The sequence below is a fragment of the Crotalus tigris genome, unplaced genomic scaffold (assembly GCF_016545835.1).
Source record: "Crotalus tigris isolate CLP2741 ecotype Arizona unplaced genomic scaffold, ASM1654583v1 scf7180000020724.653033, whole genome shotgun sequence".
NCBI lineage: Eukaryota > Metazoa > Chordata > Lepidosauria > Squamata > Viperidae > Crotalus > Crotalus tigris.
Window position 1 is genome coordinate 431,700 of NW_024098152.1, and position 12,546 is coordinate 444,245.

A 12,546-nucleotide genomic window follows, 5' to 3' on the forward strand; every position below is an offset into this window, starting at 1 on the left:
CGCAGAAGCGGGCCGCTTGCGGGGAACAGGCGAGGAGAAGACCTGACGCCGCGCCCGAGCTTTGCTGGCGAAGCTTGGAGGGTCTCCGCCCGGACACCACCCCCCCGTTCCGGGGCGCCCGCGCTGGCCAGTCTGGCTCGAGCCACCGAGCGGGGAAGCTATAACCGGGACTGCTGCCAGCAAGGGGAGCCCTGGCGACTCCCAGCAGCCGCGGAAAGGCGTCGGGCGGCCGCAACCTACACCGGCGGCGCGGGCTGGGGCGGCGCTCACGCCTCGGCGGTCCTGGGCAAAAGCAGCCGGCGGAACGGCTGACCGGGGAGCGGGTGGAGGGGGGCAGCTCCCGCCCGCTTTGGGGTGGGTAGCCGCCTGCAGTCCCGGGCAACCGCTTCCGGGGGTTCCCGGCAGCGCCACGCGGCCCCCTCCGCCTGGAGCCCCGGAACATGCGCTGCGAGCCGAGGCGGTCCCCGCGGCTCAGCTCCGTCCCGCCACCTGCTCCGGTGTCGCCCGATTCCTCGCGCTCCGAAGGCCGCCCGCGCATCCCGCCGGCCCGGCCCTGCCCGCCCTGCGGACGCCGCGGGGGTTGCCAAGCGGCGGTGCGCTACCCCGAGGCCGGGCCGGGCTTTCAGAACGGCCGCCGAAGCCCACCGCGCCGGCGTCGCGCTCCGGGCACTTCGCGGCGCCTGGAGTCTCTCAGCCGGCGCGGCGGGAGAGAGAGGCGGGAAGGCCGGCGGCTGTCCGAGGAGACCCTTTCCCCGGCGGGGGGGCCGTCGCCATGGAGACGGGGCGACGACGGAGCCAATGGCGGGCGCCGCCGGGGGACGGTTTGTCTGCCGTCACACCTCCGGCTCCCCCCCTGGCGGCTGCCCCTTTCCCGCCCGGCCCTCCGCGCTCTCGGCTCCCCGCCGCCCTCGGGCTTGCTGCGCTCCGCTGCGGGCGAGGGCGACTGGCGGGGCCGGCGGGCTCGGGGCTCGGGCAGTCCCGCGATGGATTTGCTGCTGCCGGGGGGCTCGATGGGCGCCTTTCGGCTGCTCAACACCGTCCTGGAGCGCCTGGTGCCGCCGCCCTCCCCGGCGCAGCCGGTCCGCTGGAAGTGGCGCAACATTTGGACGTCGCTGGCCCACAGCCTGCTGAGCGGCTCCTGGGCCCTACTCGGGTGGGTGGAGGTCGCGGTCGGGGTGGGCAGGCGGAGCCGCCCCGGGCGAGGACTCACAGACCCCCCCCCTTTCTCCGGCCGCAGGTTCTACTTCTACCCCCCGATGGGCGAGGATCTCATCGACCACTTCTCGCCTTCCGCGCACTGCTTGCTGGGGATCTCCATCGGTAAGTGCCTCTCCTGCCCCAGACCGTTCCCCGACCAGCCCCCTGCCCCCCCCCCGCCCGGGAAGAGGCAGAGCGGGAGCCGGGAAAGGAAAGCGCCGCCGCCGCCGCCGCCGCCGTTTAGTTTCGGCTTGCTTGAAAGGGCTCCTGCGATGCAGGGACAGCGCTAAAGCAGAGAAGCCCCCCCCCCCGATCCTGTGGCCAGTAACACCCCTCTTCTCCTGCTGGATGGGGAGGGGGCAGCCGAGCTCCACGTTGTCGGCCCTGGAGAGCACCTCCACACTTCTGTGTTGGCATCTGGCGGAGGAGGCAACTGGTGCCAGCCAGCCCGTCGTTCCCTTCCTTGCATGTGACCGCGGGGGCACACAATCGCTCCATTTTTCTGCTCCGTGGCAGCCACTGCTGGCCGTGATGGCCCCTGCCCCTTCCTCTTGAGGGAAGCTTACAGCTCGGTCTCCCTTTCGTTCATCTGTGCTCCCCAATGCCCCCCCCCACACACACACACATTAAGTGCGGCAAAGGATCGTTCAGTAAACTTTACCCCTTCAGGCGGGTTGGACTGGGGTTCCCAGGAATTCTCGACAATATCTGGAGGAGGCATGGTGCAGAAAGAAACACACACACACCCCCTTCTTCAGAACAGCAGGTGAGGTGGGGATAAACCACCAATTGCTCTTCCCTTTTGGAAGCTGGATCTGGGTCAGGTAATGAGGTGATGAGGAGAGAGAGCCAGAGCGGTGACTGAGAATAGGATAGGATAGGAACAGAATAATTGGAAGGGATCTTGGAGATCTTCTAGTCCAACCCCCTAAACCCTATACCATTTCAGACCAATGGTTGTCCAATCTCTTCTTAAAAACTTCCAGTGTTGGAGCATTCACAACTTCTGGAGGCAGGTTGTTCCACTGATTAATTGTTCTAATGGTCAGGAAATTTCTCCTTAGTTCTAGGTTGCTTCTCACCTTGATTTGTTTCTATCCATTGCTTCTTGTCCTGCCTTCAGGTGCTTTGGAAAATAGCTTGACTCCCTCTTCTTTGGGGCAGCCACTGAGATATTGGAAGACTGCTATCATGTCATCCCTCGTCCTTCTCTTCATTAAACTAGACATACCCAATTCCAGCAATTGTTCTTTATATGTTTTAGTATCTAGTCCCCTAATCATCTTTGTCGCTCTTCTCTGCACTCTTTCTAGAATCTCAACATCTTTTTTACATCGTGGTGACCAAAACTGGATGCCATATTCCAAGTGTGACCTTACCAAGGCCTTGTAAAGTGGTATTAACACTTCATCTGAGCTTGATTCTATCCCTCTGTTAATGCAGCCTAGCACTGTGTTGGCTTATTTAAGTGATGGTCCACTAAGACTCCGAGATCCCTCTCTCAGATGCTACTATTCAATGAGGTACCACTTCAGTCTGCTGCACCTGTCTCTGGTATTGCACATGGATCCTCCCGCCCCCCTCCCTAAGCGAAGGGAGGCATTCGAAGGGAGTCCCACCTGTCAGCTCAGCCTACACTAGTCCCCAGTTACTGCTCTGCTGGAGGAGCATTATGCACTGAGAAATGGCAGAGGGCCCCTCCCTTTCCCTTGCGCTTCACTGTGCACCCCCTCAGCCCCCCCCCCCCGTCAGCTGGGGCGGACATGGCTCAAGAGTGCTGGCAGCGGCCACTCAGGGGAAGGGCTGGGTTTTCTTGCTGCTCAAGTAGAGGCGACTCACCCCTGGAGATTTGCTGGGAGCCCTTTTCCCTTCAGGCTGGATGCCCGGACAGACAAGGGGGGGGGAGGACACGACCCTAAGATCCTTTTCCTCTTTTGCTGTTTAAAAGTTTTCCATACAGTCTTTCCTGGCTTAGGCAACGTTACAGTATTAGGGGCAGCCCAGACCCTACAATGACAACACCATTCCGCCCCTGAAGAAGAGCAGGTAAAATGACCACCTACTGATGGACATTTCTAGCAGTAAAACCAGAATCAGTCTCTGACATGTCCAGATGTGCAGGTAACAATCATCACTGTTGGACACTTGCTGCTTGATTGGTGTGTATTTGGTTCCTAGTTAAATTTTCCTGGGTTTTGCTGGAGTGGAGTAAAACTTTATTAAGGTGATGCTTCAGGATGTTTACAAACACCTAAATGTGTATTTATGCTATTGGTTACATTTGCAAATGTGTGCACATGCATGTCTATTTTCTGATTAAAATTTGCATGTCTTTAACTGTTACAAAAGGTATTTGAATCCCTATAGGATTAAGTTTCGGGTGAGGATTAAGTTAATCCCTCTGAGGCTGCTAGGATTTAAAAAGTTTTTTTCCCCATTTCAGGAAATGATTTAAAACTGCAGAGAAAAAAAACCATTCAGAAAAGGGGGTAAATACAGGCTGTTGCTACATTTTAGAGACTTCTTTTACTGAATTCAAGGTGTAATTTTAAAACTCCACAAAAAATTAAAGCATCATTAGTCTATTATTTATTTCACAGTGCACAAAATAGGACTTGCTTCCCCAGTTCAGTGGACTCTAGAGTTCAGTCAATCATTCCCTCACTTCTGGTTTGAATCCATATGGAATTGAGCAGAGGGCTGGACTAGAAGACCTCCAAGGCCCCTTCCAGCTCTTTTCTATTCTATTCTATTCTATTCTATTCTATTCTATTCTATTCTATTCTATTCTATTCTATTCTATTCTATTCTATTCTATTCCATTCCATTCCATTCCATTCCATTCATTAGAATTAGGGCTAGGTTTAGGCTAATTGTGTGCTTGGGGTTGTCACCCTTTCCCTGATGGGAACCGATTCAGGGTGTCAGGTGTGGTGGCCATCTGGACCTGGGGGCTCCAGCCTCAGCAGAGAGGGGCTGCTGTGCACAGAGAGTCAGGAGCAGCAAGAATCGAGACCCGGTGATTGATGCCTGCATCCCAGGGGATTTGCCTATTTGGATGATGTCCCTGGTTGAACAGATATACTACATTTACAGTTTACATTATTACTTTATTTATATGCTGCCTTAATAATTTTTAAATAACTTAAAGTAGCCAAGGTTGAGAAAGACTGCCTTAGGCTGCGTTAGCTAAAGATCTCCCTATGTCTATAGCGCCTAGAGCAGTGATGGCGAACCTTTTAGAGACCGAGTGCCCAAACTGCAACTCAAAACCCACTTATGCTCGGGTGGGTGTGGCCCACTGGGTGGTTGTGGTCAGTTGGGTGGGTGTGGCCCACTGGGTGGGCGTGGCTGCGGTGGTAACAGCAGACTGGGTGGGACTAAAAAGTTCAATCAATTCCAACTTTGCAAGATTTTTCCTCCCCTCGCAAGAAGTTGAAATTGACCGATTGATTGAATCTTTTTTTTTTCCCCCCACGGCAGCGGAGGCCTAAAGCAAAAAGCTTTTATAAAACCCAGCTGAAGGCCTAGGACTGGGGCGAGGGCGCGCGTGCCCACCGAGAGGGCTCTGAGTGCCGCCTCTGGCACCCGTGCCATAGGTTCGCCACCACTGGCCTAGAGCACCTGTTCACCTGCTCCCTTGGTCTAGGTCTAGGCTGCTGGCGCTCCAGACAGACAGGCTCTTTCCTCCTTCCACTGTGATTCCTGCCAATCAAGCCTGTCTCAGGCTTGTCTCCCAAGCGCTCTGAAGGGAGCCTGTGTCCCTCTTGCACTTGGACTCCCTCTTTGGAGGAAGCAGGTCAGGGGGCAAGGAAGGGAGAATTTCATGAGACCCTTGCATTCGCTCCTCCCCCTCCTCCTCCTCATCTTCCCTCTCCTCCTCCTGAGCCTGTCTTCCTGTGAAAAGGGAGCTTCTCCTTGCGCTGGCACTAGGACCTCCTTTGCAGCCACCAGCCTTCCTCTCATGAGTCAGCCAGGGCCAGTCATGCGATGGCTGTTCTCTCGCAGCCCAAAGTGCTGTATAGGCTTGTCTTGGCCTTCCCCGTGGGGACCTTCCCCCTGGTTTCAAAAGCACTTGCAAGATACTCCTTGCCTACTCTGGGTGCATTTCTCACCGGAGGGCTCAACTCCCTCCCCCCACCCTTCTACCTGCCAGCCAAAGTGCATCCCTCCCTCCTTAGCGCAGCTTCCTTGGGCAGCTACCCTGTTTCCTTTGGGTCCTTCTGGCAGAGCCAAGGTGAGCCCAAGAGGTCTTCCTAGCGAGGCGCTTCTCCTTGCTTAGGTTTCCTTCTGGGGAACTATACTCTTTTTTTCACTTTCCCTTTGCCGGAATGGCAACCTCTCTGCCTTGTGAGCTGCTGATGAATCCCCAGCTGGCTCCTTCCCACCATCTAGATGTTGCCCTCACACCCAGAACTTAATGGTGCGGCTAGAACCTGCGAGAGCCGCTCCAGAGCAACCGTCTCCACTGCTTTTTATCTCTGCTTGCAGCCCTTTCTCTCCTGCCAATCTAGCTCCCGGTTCTAGAACAGTGGCAGGCTCCCCTTTGCTCCCAAGTTTGCCAGTGAAACCCTCTCCAGCAGTTCCCGTCTCCTCTCTTACCCTGTCAGCCTCCTCCAGCGTCGAGGTCCCATTTTGCATCTCGCTTCTTTGCTTTTCTTGCCGCTTTTTATATCCTGTATCCAAGACATATAATGCCACCCTGCAGGTGCCTCTGGCATTTCGCCCTCTTGGCCTACGTGCCTGTGAACGTGCCTTTAAAAGGGAAGTTGTGGCCTTGACCCAGCCCAGCCACTTTTCTTAGAACATAGAATAAAAGATCTGGAAGGGCCCTTCCAATCCGACCCCCTGCTCAAGCAGGAGACCCTATACCATTGCAGACAGATGGCCGTCCAATGTCTAGTTAAAAACCTCCAGTGTTGGAGCATTCACTGCTTCTGGAGGCAGCTTCCACTGGTTGATTGCTCTCACCATTAGGAATTTCTTCAGCTGGGCATTTTAGTGCAGGACACGCTGCTGCTGCTGCTGTCGTGGAATCCTTGGTGACATGACTGTGGACCCTTGTTCCTGGGACATGGATGGGTTGCAACTGGTTCAGAGAAGGCCCCTCGGGATGTGCCCTGTGAGGAGAGGCTGCCAGAGCTGGCACTGTGGAACACGCAGCAGTCCTCGTGGGAAGGATCCGGGTCTTCTGGGGGGCCACGATGAAGCACGAGTCGGCCGTCTGCGGTAGCTGTCAAAGGAGCCAATGCAATCTTGGGTGGCCTCAATGGAGGAACACGGGACAAGAACACCGGAAGTGAGGCAATTGTCGTGCTGCTCTGTGGCTGCACTGCTCGGACTGTATCTGGATGCCGGGTCCCCTTCTGGTTGCCCAAGTGCCACAAGAAGAGCACTGGGCAATGGGAAGTGCAGCAAAGAGGGGAAGGGTGGCTAAATCCCACGGAGAACAACGTAGCAGGCTGTTTTCATGCGCAAGAAGATTGAAGGCACCAGAGGCCGTGCCTGAATGGCCGCCGTGGGGAAGAGCCCCTGGTCTTACTCTGCACCGTGTCCAAGGGGAGGCCAAGAACCAATGGGCTGAAGCTTTCTTTAGTGAGGGAGATCCAAACTCTAAATCAGCAGGAATCGCCTGGCTGTGAGTGCAGTGAAGCTTCTTCTTTCGGAACCATGACACAGTGACCAGCTGGCCTCCTGGAGCTGTGTTCATGCAACAGCTGGGCCGCCATTAGTGCGGCAAGCTCTGGGTGGGGCTCTGGAAGGGAAGCCCCCCCCCCAGCACCCTTTCCAAGGGTTTTGATTCTGTGCTCGCTCTGGGCCACAGAAAGGCGAGGGGGAAACAGGGTAATTGTGTTCAGGGGTATAAAAGAGGCCCGTAGAGAAGAGGGTCAGGAACTCTTGTCCGTGGCTATAGGCAGTGGAGAGGAGCTGCAGTTTCCTAGATTTTGCCGAAATATTAGGAGAAACGAATGGAAGAAGAGATTTGTCTATTGAAACTGTGCATTTTCTATCTTGGGAAGTTTTTAAGGGCAGGCTGGGCAGCCGAATCTCACGAGTGATTTCATCCTTTTCCCTGCATTGCAGAAGTTTGGACAAGATGATCTTCACGATCCCTCCAACCCACAACGTGATAAACTGGTGAAAGGTTGGCATGGTGTGTGAAGACACCCACAAGCCCTTTAAGTCAACTTAGTTAAGCACGTTGAGCAAAAACTACAGCATGTCTAAAAAAGCTACAATTCTCATCCATTTGTTCTATTTAAATTGGAGTAAAAACAAGGGCTGTTTAAAGTGAAGCAAAAGCATAACATTTAAAAACATCTCACAGCTTTTAGACCTTCAACAGAATTAAACCTGCAGCTTGATGGGAAAACAGCAGGATGAAGAACGTCCACAACTATGAGTCCACTTGCCGGGCCAAAGGACAGCCTCCCCTTCTGATGATGCTTCCTGATTTTGCAGACAGTGGAGTGGAGGGGGGGGCAGGGGAGAGGCAAGAGGAAGTTAACCAGGGTTGGGCCTGAGCCAGTTTAGACTTCATCCCAGCATTCAGCCCCAGAGACGAACCGGGAAGAAGACGGCAAGGCTCCTCTTAGCTTCCCTGCCAGCTTGCTGGTTGCCCGGCTCTTCCACTTTCCCCGCCCCGGGGACCTGACTCTGCTTGGCCTTCCCGGCCACCGAGCTGGTCTGAAAAGTGGGCGTGGAGTAACCCTGGAAGGAGAACCAGGTTGTTGATGGGACACTTCTTCTTCCGTAGGGTATTTTGTGCAGGACTCCTTGGACATGATTTGTAATGAGAAGCTTCAGAAATGTTGGGAGCTGCTGTTCCATCACTTTGTGGTGAGTTACTCGTGTTTCTCATGGTAAGAAGACAGGGCTGTCCCGGGCAAGGGGTGAGTTGGCAGGAGCAGCCAAGCTCGGAGGGTGCAGAGGATGCCCAGGGCTGGGTGAACTGGCAGGGAGGCCTCTCCCGGCTCAGGCTGGGCTCCTCCTGGGGGAAGGGAGAACCACAAGTGTGGGACTCAGGGCGGGTGGCCGTGGCAAGGGTGACCCTGTGGGATGAACGCTCGGGGCCTCCGACATCCCCTGGCCCTGACTCGGCCTGCCAGTTGCTGTGGGCACCTCCCTCTTCCAGGGGGTCTGGCCTCACCCCACCGGGCTCCTGTTCTTCGCTGCTTAGGTGTCTGCAGCCAGAGTAACTTGAAGCCTGGTAACATAAATGAAAAGTGCCCAATCACTCAACCTGTTACATTGCAACCCACACAGGCTATGAAAAGGATAACACTATCAGGAATCAAAAACATCTCAGAAACAGTCAACCAACTATTACAATCACACAGCACACAAACCCTCAGGAACATCCTAAAGCCCAAAGACCAAGGGCAGGCAGTCCTTGACTTACAAGCCCAAAGTTTCTGCTGCTAAGTGAGAAAGTTGTTAAGTGAATGTTGCCTCATTTTACAATCTTTCTTGTCACATTAAGCGAATCCCTGCAGGGGTTAAGTTAGCAACACGGTTGTTAAGAGAATCTGGCTTCCCCTCCGCTGATTTTGCTGGTCAGAAAGTGGCAAAAGGGGAGTCGCATCATGCTGCAACCGTCATAAATATGAGTCAGTTGCCAAATGTCTGAATTTTGATCACATAACCGTGGGGATGCCTGAACGGTCGTGTGAAAAATGGTTATAAAGGTTAGCCAAATTCAGACCTGGGGAATTCCCGGAAACAAATCAGCCATCAACAGATAGATAGAAATAAACCATATTTATACCCCGTTCAAAGCTAAGAATGAAACAAAAAGACTGGAAAACATCTCTGTCAACAGCCAAATAAGCAGGATTTAACACCAGACAAACAATCAAGTAGAAAACAATAGCCTAATCAAGGATAAAACCTCCACCAGTACTGGCGGGGCACGCCCCTGTATATAAGCAGAGAGCAAAATCCACCAGCATTGATCATGTTACCTAGTTGGATAATGAAACATCTGCAAGCAAACCACCAAACACAGAGAGCACCAAGGAGCCCACAAATAAATAGTAAGGCATATCCAGAGCCCCCCCAATCTTTCCGCATGAAGATTGGTGCTTTGTCCCTGCTGGGCTGCTTTCAGGGGACCAGCAAGGCTTCGATTAGGGGGCAGGATGGGGGAGCAGATGAGCAGCCTTGCCCACATTCTGACTGGGTCAGGGGAACCAGCTGGAGCTGCCCTGGCTTCGTTTCATACCAGCTGCTCTCCACATTACACAAAGGGAAAGAGGTCCAGCCTCAGTTTCAGCCCAAAGGACTGCTGCAGCCGTGCCCACCCGCTGCCCACTGGCCATCTGACCAGTCAGGCTGGTCTACAGCAAGGATGAAGGAATCTTGCCGAGTTTGCGATAGTTCATGTTGGTTGGGATGCCAATCCTCGGCCTCAGGGCAACAGAGGGGACAGGAAGGCAGAAGGGCCTCTGAGTCTGTGCAGACTGCCTTTGTGGCACCCAGGGAGGGAGCCAGTGTGCCTTTGAAAACCAGCCTCAGTAGGGAGTTGCCATCTCTCTCCTGATCTCTGGATTGCCCACATCAGAATCAAATTTAGCAGAGACCGAGACTGGCTTCCAACTTAAACAGCTAAACTCCTTACAATCCGCCTGAAGCACATCTTGCAGGCGGGGGGGGGGGGGGAGAGGGAGGGAGAGAGACAGGTTTGTTCTACCATTCAAGGAGAGTCCAGTCCTCAGCAACTGACGCTTTGAATTGTCTTGCCTGCCCCCCCCCTCGGTAGCTGCAACTCTCCCCCAGGAACTGACCGGGGGGGGGGAGGGGCTAAGAGGTGGGGAGGCGTAGGGGAACCTTTGTGTGCTTTCCATCAACCCCAGATGTCCAACAAAGGTCATGGCTGAAAAGGTTGTTGGATGTGTGCTTGAGATGCTTCCGCAGTTAAGGCTGAGAACTAATTTTTAAAACTGGCTACTGGAGGGGGGAGGCTGTAGGCACTGGGTCTTGACCTTACCTGTCCTGCCCTCTGTCATGGAGCCAGTTTTCCGAGGTCTGTGGGAGCAGAACTGAAGCCTGGGGGCTGGCCCAGTCCATGGATCAGGAGGCGGGTCAGGCCGTGATGATCCGCCCTGGGGCAGGGGTGGCAGCTGGAGCACCGAGGTTGCTTTTGGCGGTGATGATCAGGAGCAGGAGGAGGGTTCCTATCTGTTGCAGCCGGATTCCAGCCGCTTCTGCCAGGGGGTCCAGGGCAGAGCGCACCCAGGGGAATAGTCAGCTCAGCCTTGCTGTCTTCCAGGTGATCCTTTGCTTCGGCTTTGCCTTCCTGGTTCGTCGCTTCGTGGGTTTCGCCATGGTGGCTCTGCTGGTGGAGATCAACTCCGTCTTCCTGCACCTCCGGAAGATCCTGCAGATGGCTGGCTTGGCCAACACCGCCTCCTTCCGCCTCACCAGCCTGGTCAACCTTGGCACCTACTTGGTGTTTCGTATCCTGATCTTGGCCTGGATGAGCCATTGGCTGGCCCTGAACTGGGAGAACGTCCCAGCAGTGCCCTGTGCCATGGGCATGATGGGCATGGCCATCATGCTGCCCATCAACGTTGTCCTCTTCTACCGTCTGCTACGCAGCGATCTACTCCCGTCTCACAAGAAGTAGCAGTTCCCGGCCAAGCGCCAGGGGAAGGGAGAAGGAGCCGGAGCAAGGCAGACAGCACCCACGCAAGCAGGAGGAAGGGGTTTCCCCAGCTGCTCAGGAGGCGCCCCCCCCCCCGGCTGCCCAGCGATGCAAGTCGGGAGCAGGGCCAGCCTTTCTGGAGAGCCTCGTGGAAGAGTGTCATGGTGCTGTTTGGCGGGAGGGCCGGGAGTGATGGTCTCACAGCAAGGTGTGCTTCGCTTTGCCCTCCCTGAGGTAGGGGCCTTATTGAAATGACTTCGCCCTGTGCATCTGTGTTCTGATGTTTACTTCTGCTACACTTCCCCGTGCAAGGTGAGCCTCCTGAGAACAGGTGCTCTTAGCCCCACCCCTTCCCTTCCACCCCCACCCCGTGGCAATAGCCAGGAAGCTGCTGGGCCGTGGAAGGATATGGCAGAGAGATTGTCTCCCCTTCCCCACCCTGATGCCTACGGCGGACTCTCTGGAGAATAGCACTTCTTAAGGAACCTCCCTGGTTGGGGTTTGATTGCTCTGTAGGTAAATTTCACCAGCTCTGGTACAAAAGAGACTAGAACAGACTTGGGAATCGTGGGAAAGAAAAAGAAGCAAGGATGGATCACTATCGCTGGAGTTTTGCTGGGATTATCACTGTCACACAGCGGTTCACCCTTTCTTCCCTCCCAAGAGTTACGAACAGGTCCTGCAGTTGAGCCGAGGAAGGCAGCATTCCAAGGCTATTCAGGCATGTTTGCTGCTGTCAGCAACAGAGCCGAGGCCCGTTTCTGGGACTGTCACCCTGATGCCACCTGCCAGTGCCTTTAGCCCACTAAGTGCCAAGTAATTGTCTCTAAACTGGGATTACAAAGCAGTTATGTGATTTTTTATGTGTGTAACAAGATGTTACAAGATGTGTGTGCACACAATAATAAAGAAACTTTAGCAAATGCTAATTGTTTGGCCCTGCTTGGCAGGCAGGCAGAGCCTCTGCGGTTTGGTTTACGGAGGGGAAGTTTTTGATCCCGAAAGGCAGCAGCCTGAAGGCAAAGCGGCTGCCCAGGGTGGAAACAGCCCCCTCCGTCCCTATGAAGAGAAATGGGGATACGCAAGGATGATGCAACTCCCAAAGGAGAGGAGGCCATAGAGGTACCCAGATGCATCCTCACTACACTCTGCAGGGAGAAAACCGAACCTCCCCCATCCACGCAGTGGCCAGACCCTGCACTCATTCAGGCAGATGGGGCTGCGCCTGCAAGCAACCCTCCAGCGCAGGAGCATAGGGTTCGACCACTGACGTCCAGGGAGGGTCTCTCTCCTCTGGGTCACAGAGGTCCCCAGGGCGCTTTTCCAAAAGGCAGCTGGACTTTCTCGGCTATTCCTTGAAGACGTTTCGCTTCTCATCCAAGGAGCTTCTTCAGCGCTGACTGGGACGGTGGAGAACGGAACCGAAGAAGAACCGAGGAAGCTCCTTGGATGGGAAGCGAAAAAACGTCTTCAAGGAATAGTCTAGGAAGTCCAGCTGCCTTTTGGAAAAAGCGCCTTCAGGGCAACTGAGCCTTCGCCTCCCTTTACGGGAACCGCCAGGACCGGGGCTGCTCTTCTGGCCGACGGACGGGAAGGGCCTCCGCCTCTCTGGGTCCGGTGTCTCCGGCGGAGGTTCCCCGACCCAGAGACGGGCCGCCCAGCAAAGGCCGGCGGGGTGGCGAGGCGTTTCAGCCTCGGCAGCG

At 55.1% G+C, this 12,546-nt stretch overlaps 1 protein-coding gene across 2 annotated transcripts; it reads left to right on the top strand.

Moving 5' to 3' along the window:
- Positions 1-411: 411 nt before the first annotated feature.
- TLCD2 (TLC domain containing 2) lies at positions 412-12,210 on the top strand. Of its 2 annotated transcripts, XM_039368230.1 has the most exons (4): positions 412-1,153; positions 1,238-1,320; positions 7,955-8,037; positions 10,469-10,976. In XM_039368230.1, the coding sequence occupies exons 1-4, from the start codon at positions 441-443 to the stop codon at positions 10,823-10,825; spliced, it is 1,236 nt and encodes a 411-aa protein (XP_039224164.1). In that variant the 5' UTR covers positions 412-440; the 3' UTR covers positions 10,826-10,976. The 2 variants fall into 2 exon arrangements, with proteins under 2 accessions (XP_039224164.1, XP_039224163.1); XM_039368229.1 differs by lacking the exon at positions 7,955-8,037 and having other exon boundaries at positions 10,469-12,210.
- Positions 12,211-12,546: the final 336 nt, after the last annotated feature.

Excerpts from the sequence above, each read along its gene's own strand:
- TLCD2 (XM_039368229.1), top strand. The coding sequence starts at position 441 with ATGCGCTGCGAGCCGAGGCGGTCCCCGCGGCTCAGCTCCGTCCCGCCA. Across the intron at positions 1,154-1,237 it reads GGCTCCTGGGCCCTACTCGG|GTTCTACTTCTACCCCCCGA; the intron begins GTGGGTGGAGGT and ends CTCCGGCCGCAG. Across the intron at positions 1,321-10,468 it reads CTTGCTGGGGATCTCCATCG|GTGATCCTTTGCTTCGGCTT; the intron begins GTAAGTGCCTCT and ends GCTGTCTTCCAG.